Source organism: Budorcas taxicolor, chromosome 15 (assembly GCF_023091745.1).
Source record: "Budorcas taxicolor isolate Tak-1 chromosome 15, Takin1.1, whole genome shotgun sequence".
Lineage (NCBI taxonomy): Eukaryota > Metazoa > Chordata > Mammalia > Artiodactyla > Bovidae > Budorcas > Budorcas taxicolor.
Genome location: NC_068924.1, coordinates 59958821 through 59976640, shown reverse-complemented (window position 1 = coordinate 59976640; position 17820 = coordinate 59958821). Strand labels below are relative to the sequence as shown.

The 17820-nt window shown below is 36.5% G+C and overlaps 1 protein-coding gene across 1 annotated transcript in view; it reads left to right on the top strand.

The window, feature by feature from the left end:
• The window catches only part of DCDC1 (doublecortin domain containing 1), a 428530-nt gene that overhangs the window by 227433 nt on the left and 183277 nt on the right, over positions 1-17820 (top strand). Inside the window, exons 14-16 of the mRNA XM_052652176.1 lie at positions 719-835; positions 3502-3620; positions 17388-17448. Of these exons, the coding sequence (XP_052508136.1) occupies positions 719-835; positions 3502-3620; positions 17388-17448 (297 nt within the window). The remainder of the gene's footprint in view (positions 1-718; positions 836-3501; positions 3621-17387; positions 17449-17820) is intronic.

Genomic DNA, 17820 nt, shown 5'->3' with positions numbered 1-17820 from the left:
AGTTATACAAACTCTCGACTCTTCTCCCTGCTTTTGATCTCTCCTTAATGCAATCCATTATGTTTGCATTTGCCAGATCAACCTTTGTAAAATCTTCTGTTATACAGTCACTCCTCCTAGAAAACCCCACTGACATCTAGTTCCATAACATTACACTTGACACCTTCTAATTCTGGCCAAAGTTAACTTCTGAGTCTTCCGTTAAATCCTAAGATATATTGATTGTACTAATTGCTTTTATTTGGAATGCCTTTTTTTCCTTCATTATTCTTGTCGAACTGCTTGCATCCTTCAAGACCTGGTCCAGATGTTACCTCTTTCAAGATGTTTCACTTTTTGTTGCTCCTATAGAAATGAGACTACCATCCTTTGCATCCTATAGCAGTATTTAATCATCCAAATGGAGCTTAACATGAAATTGTGCATGTGTGTGCATGTATGCCCATGTGTGTATGTTATTGCCTCTATGCATATAAATTTATTTAAGGCAGGAAAATGCTTTATAATAGTCCATATCACACAGTCCAGGGCCTTCTGTATCAGAGCTGGTATTCAACAAATATTAATTTAATTGAGTAATTGGGATTGGGCACTACTGTTTCAAAAGAGACCTTCTCAAAGAGAAACATGTTCAAGATTAATCTATTTTGGGTAACTATGCTGAGGAAGTTTGTCTTTTAGACTGTAAGTTAAAAACTTGTTTCTTTTCATGGTATAGGTGGACCCCACTATTCTGCTTCATGCCTCTGTTTCCATTGTAAAGCGGAGTTTCTCAAGCAGTAAAGAGAGTAATGGGAGCCAGATAGTGCCATCGACCCTGTGGCTGATCACAAAGGTATCCACGAATGTCTGCTCTCTCTGAGTCACTTCCTGGGCTCACTGGCTCACTTTGTTGCTCCATTTCCTGACACTCTCCCTCATATAAGCTTGCAACTGAAAGCACTGCAGTTGTTGACTCTTGTGCATCTGTGATCTCCTCTTAGTTTGTCTAGTGCAGAGGACGCTGACATGAACATTCAACTCACTTTTAGATGGGCTGATTAGTTAGTACTCCAGAATGTTATTTAAACTAGCATAGAGTTTTGCTATAGTCCTCAGGCTCACCATTTTCATGAGATTTGTCTGAATATCAGTTGCTTCCACTCCTTAGTCTTTATTGTTGAGGTTCACAGAGCCTGGTGAATCAGTACGATATAGTGATAGAGTAAGACCATACTCCAGTTTTAGTTTTAGTTTTAAAACTCTTAGTTTTAAAAGAAATCCCTGAGTATAAAATGTGAACAATGCTTAACACAAAACCTATGTCTTGGCATTATTTTTTAAACTTTATTCTTACATTATTGAATCAGATTTAAGTTGAGAATATATAATTGCTCTCCCCTTCCCTTTTACTATTGAAATACACTTTACGATTGCCACCAAATATTTATGACTGGAAAGAGATGATGCAGCTTGTTTCTATCCTTCTACTGCCTCCCTTTGTCTCCTCCTTGTAGACTATTTTTGCTTCTTCCTAGCACTTCCATAGAGAAGGAAATGGCAATCCACTTCAGTACTCTTGCCTGGAGAATTCCATGGACTGAGGAGCCTTGTGGGCTACAGTCCATGGAGTCGCAAAGAGTCAGACACGACTGAGCGACTTCACTTTCAGTGAGTGCAGAGTCACTCAGGCCAGTATGTTGCTACTTAGTTTAGGGGATAGGAGAGATTGAAATTATTTTGTCAAATGAAATTTTGAATTACTCTTAACTATTAATTTTGCCTTTCAGAGAGCTAAAACTAAAAATTGGATTAATTGAGACACAAAAATACTAAAAAATATTATCCACTTCACTGACAAAGGCAGAATGAGATTAGATATTTCTTAAATCTGCTTCCAACCTGGAGACTCTCTTAACTACTAGTCCTTTTTATTAATATGTTGTATTTTATTTCTGATTTAGAAATAATATTGCCATTTTGTTAAAAATATGTTAAACATTGTATACACATTTATTATCTCATACAGATTATGCAAATTTTCATTATACAGCTGAAAAACTCAGGCTAGTAGGTGACAGAGGAAAGATTCTTGGTCTCTCTAACTTCAAAACTTATGCCATTTTACTGCATTTCAATATAAAACACTTCTCTATGTATGAGCATTGATGGAAATATTTTAGTTTTAGCATGACCACTGAATACCAGTGTGACCTCAAATAAGTCACATACCAAATCTGGGCCTTAGTCTTCTGGTAACGGAGTTGGACCAATTGATATGGAAGATTATTTTTCCAGATCTCATATTCTCTAATTCTGTGGCGTCTCTTTCTAGAACTTCATGATATCAAAAATCTTGTACTTATCTAAAAATTTTCCTGAAAGAATTTAAATGCTTGCTGCAAAGAATATGAGTTTTGGAGTTAGGTCAGAATTAGAATCATTTCTGTGATCTTGGGAAAGTTACTTAGCTGCACTGAACCACAATTTTCTTATATATAAAATGAAGTTAGTCCCATTTGTCTTGCATAGTGGCTATGGTGATTGAGAAAATATGTTTGAAGTTGAAGCATACTATCTGGTATACAGAAAGTGCTTAATAAGTGGTGATTCTTTTTGCTCACCCCAAGGAGTTCCCTTTCTCTATAGACAAACATGTTCAAATGAGGATTCCATTCAGTGCTAATTAGAACACAAATTTACAAAAACACTCTTTCCCCTAAGTCATTGTGTAGTTTTTTCTCACACAACAAAACCATGAGAAATAAAAGTCACATGTTAAAAGGAAAACAACTTTGAAAATCTTCTAAGATTTAAAGTTCTTTCCTTTTTTTTTCCCCAAAATAAATTAGTTTACCTGTTAAAACAGAGAAGTTTCCATGCCATAAATCCTCAATATGTGTAAATAAATTCCTCAGTGGTTGTCACTTATTTAAAATGTTGTGTCGATTTACTAAGTAAGAAAGTTGTTAAATGCTCATTCAAGCAATATTCTCAATCAACTTCCTTATCAGAGAATCGTAACATTTAAAATGAAAGTAGTTCATCAACCACCTTAAAATGTTTAACCCATGGTACTTAGACCCAGAATAAAACTTTAAAGTGGTACCAGAGGTTAAGGATTTGTTTCAGTCTTTTCAGTTCACTGCCTTTATTTATTTATTTTTTTCTGTGCATACATATTTCTAGTAAGCTCTGTAGTTATAACTATAACAAGTGACACGTAATGGACCCCAAATCACTACACTGTGAAATATGCACAGAAAAAAGGGACAAATGAAGATATCAAGGTCTGTTTTATTTTGCGATGAACTGTAAAATGCCACCCTTGTCCAACAGAAGATCACTGATTCCTAGCAGGGCTCACTGACTGCTAAGTTGTGGGTAGTGTTTCACTTTCGGCAACTGTTAATATCCGAGTTTATCCAGGCATAATGACCTCACTATTTGTGACACATTGTTGAATTTTCTGGTTCTTTTAACTTATTTAGACCTTTCTCGCCCCTCTCTATTCATTGGAAGACTGGAATGATCCTGAGCCAAGCAATAACTCAAAGCTGTCTAGCTATTGGTCATCCAATCAGAGTCAAGGCTACTGACGGAACATCACTACAAGGATACAAATTAATCCTACAGAAAAGGTAATGTTTATGAGCTATGTACCTGAAAAAAAGAAATGTTAATTTCAAGATTCCTGAGCAGTCAAATGATCATGCTTTCTGGCTTAGATGGAATATTCATTATGTTTTAAATTTGTGTTCAAAATATCAATATTAATTTTTCTAAAATAAGCTTGAAAACATATGCCATTTAATTAGAGTGTGTCTTAGATATTTTTTAAAACTGAAAAGTTGCCTTCAGTATACATCTGTTGTAGACAAGCTGCTGCTTTACTCTGTAATTATTGGAACTCATTTCTTTGTATCCATTTTGGTTATTAATTTAAGAATTTAATGTGTTATGTGTATTCCTAACCTTTTCTCCATCTTCTGAATATGAAATATTGAACAATGAAGGAAAGATCAAGGAGAGAAAAAAATTCTGGCTAGTAAGGCTCCAAAAGTGTCATTCTTGTTTGTTTTTTCTGACTTGGAGGATAAAATTAAAAATAGATTTAGAAGGAAAAATTAGCAATAAGGAAGAAAGGTGATTTATCTCCAACCACTTGGAAATATTGTTTCCTAAATCTGTTTTATATTTCATTTGTCTTTTGCTTTTACCTAGTGTTGATAAAAACAAGTCCTATTGTATTTCAAGACTTAGAAAGCTATTAGCCAACTACTCTGGATGGATAGACGATTAGGATGTGCTTAGGGCTAAAGCAAGAACTAGGGCATTTAGGCACCAGAGAAAGTTTGGCTCAGCCACAAATATAGAAGGGAAATTTTCTCTAACATGCAAAGCATACTGTCCAACAGGTATTAGAATATTACATAGTGGTTTTAAAAACATGATCTACAGAGTCAGATTTCGAGGTATAAATCCTAGCTGTAACATTTACTCTAACAACACTTACTTACTCTAACAACAACAACAACAAAAATTCTGAGCCAGACACTATTTTAATTCATTTATACTGTATTTTTACATTTAAATTTAACAACACTTGATAAGGTAGGTAGCGTTACTATCCTTACAGGTGGGAGATTGAAATATAGAGTTTAATCACTTACTCAAGGTCATATCTAAGTGACTGGGGAGGAATGCAAAGCCAAGCAACTGTAATCTGTAACTCACTCTTAGCCACAAAACTATATAGTCTGTAGGTCAAAATCCAATCATACAATTGCCAATGAGTACCAAGTGTGGTAGTAGATACCTCAGAGAATGAGTAGGGTACATTAATTGCAACACTCAAGCAGAAGGAAGAGAGGGACAGTAGCTTGCTATCACACAAACTGGCCAGTGTGGGTAGAGTCCTAAACACATAGTTCCCAAGGAGGAGCAAACAAACCCAAAGCAAGTCCCAGGCTGATGTGGTGCTATACATGGAGTAGCTAACAAGTTTTCTGGGGCAGAATCAATGCTGTAAACTGGAAACTCACAAAGCATCAAGTTGCAATAATAACAAGTGCATACCATGGGACATGGAGCCAGAGATGCTTCAGCTCACTTAGTCCAGGGTTATAACAAAGAGAAGAATCAGTCAATTGTAACTGACCTAGAAATGATACAGATTATAGAATTAATACACAGGTCATTGAAACAGTTGTTATCATTGTATTCCATATATTCAGGTAGCTAGAGGAAAGATTGAACATGTTAATAGAGACACAGAACATATAAAAAGACTCCAATCAAATTTTTAGATATGAAGACTTCAATGTATGACTTGAAAAATATGCTGAATTTGTCTAATCTAGACATTGTGGAAGAAAATTTTAGTGAACTTAGATACCAAAAGAAACTATTCATAGTGAAAACCAGAGAGGAAAAAATATGGATCGAAGAAACATGAACAGAGCACTGGTGGCTGTGAAAAGCTTCAGATGGCCTAATCTCAGAATAATCAGAGTCTCTGAAGGGAAGAGCAGGGAACAGAAAAATATTGGGAAAAAATGATGTCTTCTAAAAATACAGGACAAAAAATTTCAAAATTTTGTGAAAACTACAACCACACATCCAAGAAGTTCAATAGATTTTAAGCATAAGAAACACTAAGAAAAGAAACCAAGAAAAATCATAATCAAATTCTTTAAAATTAGTGATAAAGAGAAAAATCTTAAGAGTACACAGGAAAGGCATATTTGTTACATACAAAAGGAATAAAGATAAGAATGACAGCAGATTTCTTGTTGGTAACAATAAGGGTGAGAAGAAAGTGGAAGAATATCTTTAAAAGCTTAAAGAAAAAAAAAACCAACCTATCAATGTAGAAATCATTTCCCAATGAAAATATTAATATCTTTTCAATATTAAGGCAAAATAAAAAAATTCAGATATTAGTCAGAAACTGAAAGAATTTATCACCAGCAGACCTACAGAACAAACATTGTTTAAAGAATTCTTTCAAGCTGAAGAATATTGGTATCAGATGAAAATGAAGAGCACTGGGAATAATAACCACATAGACAATATAAAGATCTCATTTCTTAAGTCTCTTTAAAATATAATTTTTTGTTTAAAGCAAAAAATAGTAATATATTATGGAGAGAAAAACATGTAGATGCAAAATATATGAAGTTAACAGTACAAATACCAATAGGAGGAATTAAAGAAAGATTCTCATACTGTATTTGTCAAGTGGTATGATATCTGGTGGCTCAGCAGTAATGATCCACCTGCAATGCAGGAGATGCAGGTTCAATCTCTGGGTCAGAAATATCCTCTGGAAAAAGAAATGGCAACCCACTGCAAAATTCTTGCCTGGGAAATCCCATGGACAGAGGAGCCTGGCAGGCTACAGTCCACGGATCACAAGAGTCAAACATGACTTAGCAACTAATAACAACAATGATATCAACTGAAAGTAGACTGATAAGTTAAGGATGTCCTATAAGTTAAACAATATCCTATTTCAGTAATGAATAGAACATGTGAGGAGGGAACTGTGAGGATACAGAAGACTGGAACAACACTGTCAATCAACTTGACCTAATTGATATTTATAGAAGAACATACCGAAGAACAGCAGAAGACATATTCATTTAAAGGAATAGTACATTAAATCAAATGGAGTATATTCTAGCTATAAAACAAGTCTCAATACATTTAACAGAATTTAAATATTATAAAAAAGATTCTCTGGCCGTAATAGAATTATACTAGAAATCAGGTAGATTTCACAACAAGGTCCTACTGTATAGCACAGGGAACTTTATTTAATATCCTGTGATAAGCCATAATAGAAAAGAATATAAAAAAGAAAGTATATGTGTATGTATAACTGAATCACTTTGCTGTACATCAGAAGTTGACATAACACTGTAAAGCAACCATACTTTTTAAAAAAATAGCAGATAGCTTTCTGGAAAACCCTCAAGTATCTGGACTTAGGTAACACATTTCTAAATGACTCAAGAACCAAAGAAGAAATCAAAATGGAAATTAGCAAGTATTTTTGAACTGAATGAAAATGAAAATACACATATTAAAAACTGTGGGATGCTGATCAAGAAGTTCTTAGATGGAAATTTATGTAAATACCTGTATAAGGAAAGAACTGAAAGTGAAAGTTGCTCAGTTGTGTCCAACTCTTTGTGACCCATGGACTCTATAGTCCATGGAATTCTCCAGGCCAGAATACTGGAGTGGGTAGCCTTTCCCTTCTCCAGCAGATCTTCCCAACCCAGGAATCAAACCAGGGTCTCCTGCATTATAGGCGGATTCTTTACCAACTGAGCTAAGAAGAAAGATAGCAAATCAGTGACCTCAGCTTCCATTTTGAGAAGCTAGAGTAAGAAGAGCAAATCAAACTAAAAGTAATCAGAAGACAGAAAATAATAAAAGTTAGAGTAGAAATCAATGAAATAGAAAATAAGAAAAAGAAAAATCAACAAAATCAAAAGCTGTTTTGTTTTTATTCGAAGATCAAAGAAACTGATAAACCTCTAGCCAGACTGCTTAGGAAATTAAGGAATAGGACACAAATTACCAATATCAGGAATGAGAGAGGTGATATCACAGTTATTAAAGAGATCATGGAATATTTTGAACAAAAAAAAAGAAAGTGAAGTCATTCAGTCATGTCTGACTCTGTGACCCCATGGACTGTAGCCTCCCAGGCTCCTCTGTCCATGAGATTTTCCAGGCAAGAGTACTGGAGTGAGTTGCCATTTCCTTCTTCAGGGGATCTTCCTGACTCAGGGATTGAACCTGGGTCTCCCACTTTGCAGGCAGATGCTTTACCCTCTAAGCCACCAGGGAACGGTGATGATTAAAGACCAATTTCTTCAAGGGCACAAATTGCCAATGTCTACTCAAGAAGAAATAGGTAAGCTGAATAGTCCTGGATCTCTTAAAGAAATTAAATTTTTAGTTAAAAACTTTCCCACAAAGAGAACCTCAGATTCAGATGATTTCATTAACTTCACTTGGGAATTCTTTCAAATAATGCCAAGTCTCCATTTCCTTACATAGAAAATAGGAGAGGGAATACTTCCTAGCTAATTCTATGAGGCCAATATTATTCTGAAAGCAGAAATCAGAGAGACATTACAGGAGAAGGAAATCATAGACCAATGTCCCTTGTGAATATAAATGCAAAAAATTCTTAACATTTTAACAAGTTGAATACAATAAAAAAGACGATATATCATGACCAAGCAGTGTTTATCCCAGGAGAATGAAGTTGAAAATCAATCAATGTAAATCACTCAATTGGCAGACTGAAAAGGAAAAAAATCACAAACATCAAATTGATATAGGAAAAGCTTTGAACAAAGGTCAGAATCCCTTCCTAATAGAAAGTTTTCTATTCAGAAAACTGAATAGAAGGAAACTTTGTCAATATGACAAAGGGCATCTACAAAAAAACATACAGCTGACATATTTAATGATGAAAGACTAGGGCTTCCTCTTAGAGTCAAAAACAAGGCAAGGTTGTCCACTCTCACCTATTCAGCATTGCCTAGAAAACAATAGCCAGTATAATAAGAAAGGGAAAAGAAATAAAAGACATCTAGATATGAATTGATGGAGAAGGCAATGGCACCCCACTCCAGTACTCTTGCCTGGAAAATCCCATGGATGGAGGAGCTGGTGGGCTGCAGTCCATGGGGTCTCTAAGAGTCAGACACGACTGAGCGATTTCACTTTCACTTTTCACTTTCATGCATTGGAGAGGGAAATGGCAACCCGCTCCAGTTTTCTTGCCTGGAGAATCCCAGGAACGGTGGAGCCTGATGGGCTGCCATCTATGGGGTTGCACAGAGTCGGACACGACTGAAGTGACTTAGCAGCAGCAGCAGCAGCAGATATGAATTGAAGAAATAAGTTCAGTTCAATTCAGTCACTCAGTCATGTCCAACTCTTGGCGACCCCATGAACCACAGCACGCCAGGCCACGCTTTCCATCACCAGCTCCTGGAGTCCACTCAAACCCATGTCCATTGTGTCGGTGACACCATCCAACCACCTCATCCTCTGTCATCCCCCTCTCCTCCTACCCTCAATCTTTCCCAGCATCAGGATCTTTTCAAATGAGTCAGCTCTCTGCATCAGGTGGCCAAAGTATTGGAATTTCAGCTTCAACATCAGTCCCTTCAATGAATACCCAGGACTAATCTTTAGGATGGACTGGTTGGATCTCCCAGCAGTCCAAGGGACTCGCAAGAGTGTTCTCCATCACCACAGTTCAAAAGCATCAATTATTTGGTGCTCAGCTTTCTTTATAGTCCAACTCACATCCATACATGACCACTGGAAAAACCATAGCCTTGATTAGATGTATCTTTGTTGGCAAAGTAATGTCTCTGTAATATGCTCTCTAGGTTGGTCATAACTCTCCATCCAAGGAGCAAGTGTCTTAATTTCATGGCTGCAGTGATTTTGGAGCCCAGAAAAATAAAGTCAGCCACTGTTTCCACTGTTTCCCCATCTATTTCCCATGAAGTGATAGGACTGGATGCCATGATCTTCGTTTTCTGAATGTTGAGCTTTAAGCCAACTTTTTCACTCTTCTCTTTCACTTTCATCAAGAGGCTTTTTAGCTCCTCTTCACTTTCTGCCATGAGGGTGGTGTCATCTGCATATCTGAGGCTTTTGATATTTCTCCCGGCAATCTTGATTCCAGCTTGTGCTTCCTCCAGCCCAGCGTTTCTCATGATGTATTCTGCATATAAGTTAAATAAGCAGGGTGACAATATACAGCCTTGATATACTCCTTTTCCTATTTGGAACCAGTCTGTTGTTCCATGTCCAGTTCTAACTGTTGCTTCCTGACCTGTATACAGGTTTCTCAAGAGGCAGGTCAGGTGTCTGGTATTCCCATCTCTTCTGACTTTAATTTCAAATGGTATGATTATCTATGTAGAAAATTCTATGAAAACTGCAAACAATTTCTACAACTAATAAATGAGTTTAGCAAGTTTGAGAGCTTGATATATATATATATATATGTATATACATATATAAACAATATATATATGTGTATACATATATATATATATATTATTTATATTCCTGTACACTAACAAGAAGCAACTTTAGAAGCTAAAATTTTAAAATGCCTATTATAGTAACATCAAAAGTATGACATGCTTCAGTATGAATCAGATAAAATATGTACAAGACTTGTGTACTGAAAGCTATAAAAGATTGCTGAGTAAGAGTAAAGAAGACCTAAATAGATGCAGGGATATACTGTATCCATGGATTGAAAGACTCTGTATGGTTATGATGTCCATTCTCCTCAGATTGACCTATAGATTCAATGCAATCTCAATAGAAATCCCAGAAAGTTTCTTTTATAAAAGCTATCAAGGTAATTTTAAAATCCATATAGAATTGCAAAAGATCTAGAATAGGCAAAATAACTTTAAAAAGAACAAACTTACCTGATCTCAAGACTTACTGTAAAATAAAAGTAATAAAAAAACAAAAAAATAAAATAACAGTAATGAAAAACTGCATGTTATTGGCACCAAAGTAGACAATTGGATCAATAGAACAGGATAGAACATCCAGAAATAGATCCACACATATACAGTCAATTGACTTTTGACAAAATTGCAAGAGAAATTCAGTGGAAAAAGGATTTTCTTTTTTTTGACAAATGGTGATGGAACAGTTGGATATCAATATATAAAAAAACTGGTTCGTATGTAATACAATAAACAGTAGTTAGCTCAAAATGGATTATAGACTTAAATGTAAAAACTAAAATTGAATATTTTAGACAAAAGCAAAGGAGAAAATATTTATGATCTTGTATTAACCAAACTTTCTTACATATGATGTAAAAAACATGATCCACAAAAATATAAATTGATAAATTGGCCTTCATTAAAATTAAGGCTTTCTGCTCTTTGAAAGGCATTGTTAAGAGAATGACAAGACAAGTGACACACAGGAGAAATATCTTCAAATAATAGATATTTGCAAAATACACACAAGAAAAAATGGGCAGGTAAATTATTTGGACAAATACTGTAACAAGGGAGATATACAGTTGGCATATGAAAAGACACTAATCATTCAGTCAGTTCAGTTCAGTTGCTCAGTCGTGTCTGACTCCATGCCAGGCCTCCTTGTCCATCACCAACTCCGGGAGTTTACTCAAACTCATGTCCATTGAGTCGGTGATGCCATCCAACCATCTCATCCTCTGTCATCCCCTTTTCCTCCTGTCTTCAGTCGTTCCCAGCATCAGGGTCTTTTCCAGTGAGTCAGTACTTTGCATCAGGTGGCCAAAGTTTTGGAGTTTCAGCTTCAGCATCAGTCCTTCCCATGAATATTCAGGACTGATTTCTTTAGGATGAACTGGTTGGACCTCCTTGCTGTCCAAGGTTCTCTCAAGAGTCTCCTCCAACACCACAGTTCAAAAGCATCAATCCTTCGGTGCTCAGCTTTCTTTATGGTCCAAGTTTCACATCCATACATGACCACTGGAAAAACAATAGCTTTTACTAGATGGACCTTTGTTGGCAAAGTAATGTCTCTGCTTTATAATATGCCATTTAGTTGGTATTAATTTTTCTTCCAAGGGGAAAACGTCTTCTAATTTCATGGCTGCAGTCACCATCTACAGTGATTTTGGAGCCTCCCAAAATAAAGTCTGTCACTGTTTCCACTGTTTCCCCATCTATTTGCCATGAATTGATGGGACCAGATGCCATGATCTTAGTTTTCTGAATGTTGAGTTTTAAGCCAATCTTTTTCACTCTCCTCTTTTGCTTTCATCAAGATTTCTTCTTCGCTTTCTGCCATAAGGGTGGTGTCATCTGCATATCTGAGGTTATTGATATTTTTCCTGGCAATCTTGATTCCAGTTTGTGCTTCATCCAGCCCAGCGTTCCTCATGATGTACTCTCCATATTATAAGTTAAATAAGCAGGGTGACAATATACAGCCTTGATGCTAAATATTAGGGGAATATAAAATACAACTAAAATTAAGTAACACCACATATGTAGTAGAAGGTCCAGTGTTTAAAATGTGACCATATTGAATGCTGGTGAAAATATGGAACAACTGGAACCCTCATAGTTGGTACATGGTTTCTACATAGTTGGTAGAAATATAAATGCTTCAAAACTTTGGAAAATAATTGATACTCTCCTAAAATATACACATTATATATATTTACAAAATCACTGCGGATGGTGACTGCAGCCATAAAATTAGAAGATATTGCTTCTTGGAAGAAAAGCTATGACAAACCTAGACAGCATATTAAAAAGCAGAGACATCACTTTGCTGACCAAGGTCTGTATATTCAAAGCTATGGTCTTTCCAGCAGTCATGTATGGATGTGAGAGTTGGACCATAAAGAAGGTTGAGCACCAAAGAATTGATGCTTTCAAACTGTGGTGCTAGAGAAAACTCTTGTGAGTCCCTAGGACAGCAAGGAGATCAAACCAATCAATCCTAAAGGAAATCAGCCCTGAATACTCACTGAAAGGACTGATGCTAAAGCTGAAGCTCCAATACTGAGCTGAGCATTGGAAAAGACCCTGATACTGGGAAAGATTGAAGGCAAAAGGAGAAGAGGGTGGCAGAGGATGAGATGGTAGGATGGCATCACTGATTCAACGAACATGAACTTGGGCAAACTCCAGGAGATGGTGAGGGACAGGGAGGCCTGTCTCCTGGTATGCTGAAGTCCAGGGGGTCACAAAGAGTCAGACATGACTTAGCAACTGAACAACAACAAATACATACATATATGTACACACAAACACACACATATGTGTGTGTATTTATATTTATATACAGGTAGGTATATACATACCTGTAGTTTATTGCCCAGCCTCTCCTCGGTTATTCAAGGAATATGAAAGTCCTTATGAAGACTTGTACATAAATGTTTATAGCAGCTTTATTTCTAAAGCCAAAAGTAAAAACTGGAAACAACCAAAATGTCCATCCATAGGTGAACAGATAAATAAATTATAGTGTATCTATATAGAAAATAATATAGTGAAGTCGCTCAGTCATGTCCGACTCTTTGCAACCCCATGGACTGTAGCCTACCAGGCTCCTCTGTCTATGGGATTTTCCAGGCAGTAGTACTGGAGTGGATTGCCATTTCCTTCTCCAGAGGATCTTCCTGACCCAGGGATCGAACCTGGGTCTCCCACATTGTAGACAGACGCTTTGCCGTCTGAGCCACCAGGGAAGTCCTATAGAAAATACTACTTGACAGTAAAAAGGAACTAACTCTTGATTCACACAACAATATGGATGAATCTCAAAACAGTTATATTGAGGAGAAGAAACAAACCCATTAAGGGTATGTATTGTTTGATTCCATTTGCATAAAATTTTAGAGAGTCCTAACTAGTCTAGACGCAGATGGTGACTGTAGCCATGAAATTAAAAGACACTTTTTCCTCGGAAGAAAAGCTATGACAAACCTAGACAGTATATTAAAAAGCAGAGACATTACTTTGCCAATAAAGGTCCCTATAGTCAAAGCTATGGTTTTTCCAGTAGTTATGTATGGATGTGAGAGTTGGACCATAAAGAAGATTGAGCACCAAAGAATTGATGCTTTTGAACTGTGGTGTTGGAGAAGACTCCTGGGAGTCCCTTGGACTGCAAAGAGATCAAACCAGTCCATCCTAAAGGAAATCAGTCCTGAATATTCATTGAAAGGATTGATGCTGAAGCTGAAGCTCCAATACTTTGGCCACCCAGTGTGAAGAGCTGACTCATTAGAAAAGACCCTGATGCTGGGAAAGATTGCAGGAGGAGAAGGGGACGATGGAGGATGAGATGGTTGCATGGCCTCACTGACTCAATGAACATGAGTTTGAGCAAGCTCTGGGAGTTGGTGAAGCACAGGGAAGTCTGGCATGCTGCGGTGCATGGGGTTGTAGACTCAGACATAACTGAGCTACTGAACAATGGCAACTAATCTAGGAAGATCAGTGTTTGCCTGGAGATAGGAGGGTAGGAAGGGACAGGAGGGCATGATTACAAAAGAGCACACAGAAACTTTGGAGATGGTTTTTGAGGGGTGAGAGATCTGGATATATGTTCATTATCTTGGTGGTTGTGATGCTTTAAAATGTGTACATATGTTTCAAAACTTAGCAAATTTTATGCTTTAAATATGTGTCTGTCAGTTGTATAATGTTTTATAATACTTTCAGTTATTTCCCATTAAAGTTGTTTTTAGTAATTACAAAAGGAGAAAAAAAAAAAAAACCTAAGGAAAAACCCAAAAGTTAAAATGATGAGTAGGGAATGACTAAGTGGTTATTTTAGAAGGAAATGGTGAAGGAAGACCACTCAGTGTGATCCATGGTTGAGGTAAAAATGGCAGGTGTGTGGAAAGGTTATATGCAGTTTGATGAGCATGCTCTTCATGCCCAGGGCTTTCCCTGGACTCACTGCATACTGAAGCTGGTGCTGATCCGGTCCTGAAATTACTTCCTACTCTGGCCAGGATTATTGTGGAATTTGGGTGGGATTAAAGCTTAAACTCAATGTTCTTATTGCCTATAGAGAAGAGAACTTGGGAATGGAAAAAGATAATAATTAAAAACAAAACATAACTGTTGTAAGTTTACCTTGAAACATCTGTATTTACATGAAAAGATTTGGTTTAATTTAGAAAGGAAGGAAAGTGGTCAAGGAAGAGAAGGAGGAATTTAGGATGGGCAGGAAGAAAAGGAGGCTCTCTATACAGATGAGGATTTTTGCCTTTGTATTGATGCAGCTTGCCTTTAACTGAGAAACAAAATCTCTTGTGAGGCTACATTTTGTAAGGACCAGGATTTTTAGAACTCACTCACCTCTGGATAAGTTTATCTTTTCCGGAGCATCTGAAATGCTTGTGTTTTATTTCTTTAAAAATATAACCATATTTCATTATATAACAATACATATCCTCATGTGGCAGCAACTTTTAGTGATAAAAATTTTTCCTCTTCTCCTAAGTAGTATTAATATCATGTGATTTTAGCAAAGGTATGAATTAAGACATTGCCTTTTATATGCTAAAAATAATAGAACCGACACTTAAGATAGCAACCTGACAACTACAAAGAATATCATAAACATATCATGCCTCATTAGTTCAGTTATGTCTCATTTGGTGTCACTCATCTTATTCTTATTCAATATAGTAAGTGCTTGCACTTGTTTGTCTTTTAATAATTGTCTGTGGTGTGTATAAGACCACGAAGGGATGAAAGACAAGCCAACAATGTCATTATCAATTGATCTCAAACCCATAAAAACATAAAAATCATAAACCAAAAAATAAAAAAATGCTTCTTTCTAAAAGATATTTGGGGCATCAATTAGACAAACCAATTGAATCAAAGATTTTTTTTTAACACCATCATTTAATCTGGATTTCACTTCAGTTTGTAAAGAACGTGGATTATAGGATCTGGCCTGTACTGTTAAATTCATAAACTTAAAGCAATATGCACACATAGATACAGACACATATACATACATCCATTTACACACAGAGGTTAGATTATGGACAGTAAAAACTGGGGAGCTACAGATTTTGTTTGATTTGCACATTATTTTACTATTTGTAATTAGTTATTAGCTTATAGGGAGAAGGCAATGGCACCCCACTCCAGTATTCTTGCCTGGAAAATGCCATGGACAGAGGAACCTGGTAGGCTACAGTCCCTGGGGTCGCTAAGAGTCGGACATGACTGAGCAACTTCCCTTTCACTTTTCGCTTTCATGCATTGGAGAAGGAAATGACAACCCACTCCAGTGTTCTTGCCTGGAGAATCCCAGGGACGGGAGCCTGGTGGGCTGCTGTCTATGGGGTTGCACAGAGTCGGACATGACTGAGGCGACTTAGCAGCAGCAGCAGCAGCAGCAGCATTAGCTTATAGAAACAGGGAGATTTCATGCAAAAAATTACTGGCCTGTATTGAAAAAATCAGAATGGGCAACACTGAACTTTCATCCTCTCATTACACCATTATTCCCCCTCTGAATGGAACATATACCCTCCAGTTTGCTGTATTCTTCACAATTCCCAATGGCAGCCCTCATGTTTAGTTCTAGCCAGCTTCATTGATTTCTGTTACCAGTCTTTAATTATCAGAACCCTTCATGTTCCTCACAGCTCTGCTTTCCTCTCATATTCTAATTTCATTTTCTTTTAATACTGTCTTGTTCTTCTTTACCCAAATTTGACATTTAAGGCTTAACCTTGCCTGCTGTTTCTAACCCATACCCCATTTATTTAATCACCAAATCAGTTCTTCTTTTATAATGCTTCAAGTACGTGGTCCTTTCTTTCCTTGGCTCTCATCATTCTAGTTCAATGTTTTCCAAAGTCTTGTCCATAAACCACACACATCCAAATTCCCCAGAATTCTTGTGATTGGAATCATTTGTGATACCTAGTAATGTATATTTCTGGGAGTCCAGACCTTAAGAATCAAAATCTCTGAGGATAGGGGCCTGGAGACCTACATTATTAATAAGCACTCATCCCAACATGCCCAGAAATTTTTCACGTTTTCTTACATAATGTGGGTGTAGGTGAAAGGATAATGTGTGCTGAACCATTACGTACATTTACGTTCTCTGCCCAGATCATATAGTTCCTTGCTTTAGAATAGAGCATTACCTGACACCTCTTATTCTCAACCACTGATGCTTCTGTCAAAACTCTGAGGCAGTAGGAAAACTCCTGTTTAACATCCCATTACCCTTAATTTAATTCATTTGTCCTATCTCTGTAAGGTTTCTAAATATTAATGAATACGTGATGAGTTAATTTAGGCATGATTAGCTTCATCACATCTTAGTTTTTCTTTCTTACTCAGACTTAGCTCAGAAAATCTGATGTTCCTTAATAAAATGTCCTAATTGTTTGAGAAATAGGTGCCTGAGGTTCCTAATTTTCCACAGTGTCTTTTTTTCTTCTCATCCTCTGAATCCTTTTATTTAATTAAGCCCCCTTCTTTCTGTCTCACGGAGGATCATTTTTGGGGATGGAAATTTCTATACTATTCTTATTGACTCTGTTTATTCTCTAGACCCTTAATCACTGTTGCCATTGGTCATACACACACGTGCACACACACATACACACTCATTCACACACCCCCACAGAACGTTGGGTACTAAAGCAATTAGGTGTCTTAGGAAAGGCTTTAGCTGCCGAGGTAGCAGTGATGGTAGTGGCATGGGAGAATCCTTAGAATGTGTCCAGTCCTGCCAGACTGAGGAAATTATATTTCTACTTGAAACCTACAAACGTGTTAATGAGGAGAAAAGTTGTCAATCTCTAAATTACATTTTCATTACAGACGTAAAGGAGATGATTCTCAGAAGTGGGTGTTTGGAACTGATGGTTGTATTTATTCTAAGGTAAGGACTATAAACCACAGCTTTATTCCAAAATTTTTTTCTTTTTTTTATTCTTATAAAATGCACTCAGTTATTGAGAGCAAGAAATGCTTTTTCTGAACAAATGATTTCACTCTGTTTCTAGAAATTTAAAGTTTAACTCAGTTTGACTTGACACTTTCCTCGGAAGTTTTGCTTGACTTAAAACAAGTTTTCCAAAGCCAAATATAATTTTCTTCAATTCATGGCTGTGATACAACCTAGAATTTGGGGGCATCAATTTCCTTCTATTTTTAAAATGCATGTATTACTTTTTAAAATTGAGCTATAATTGATGTGTAACATTGTGTAAGTTCAAGGTGTACAATGCATTTATTTGTTCCATTATATATT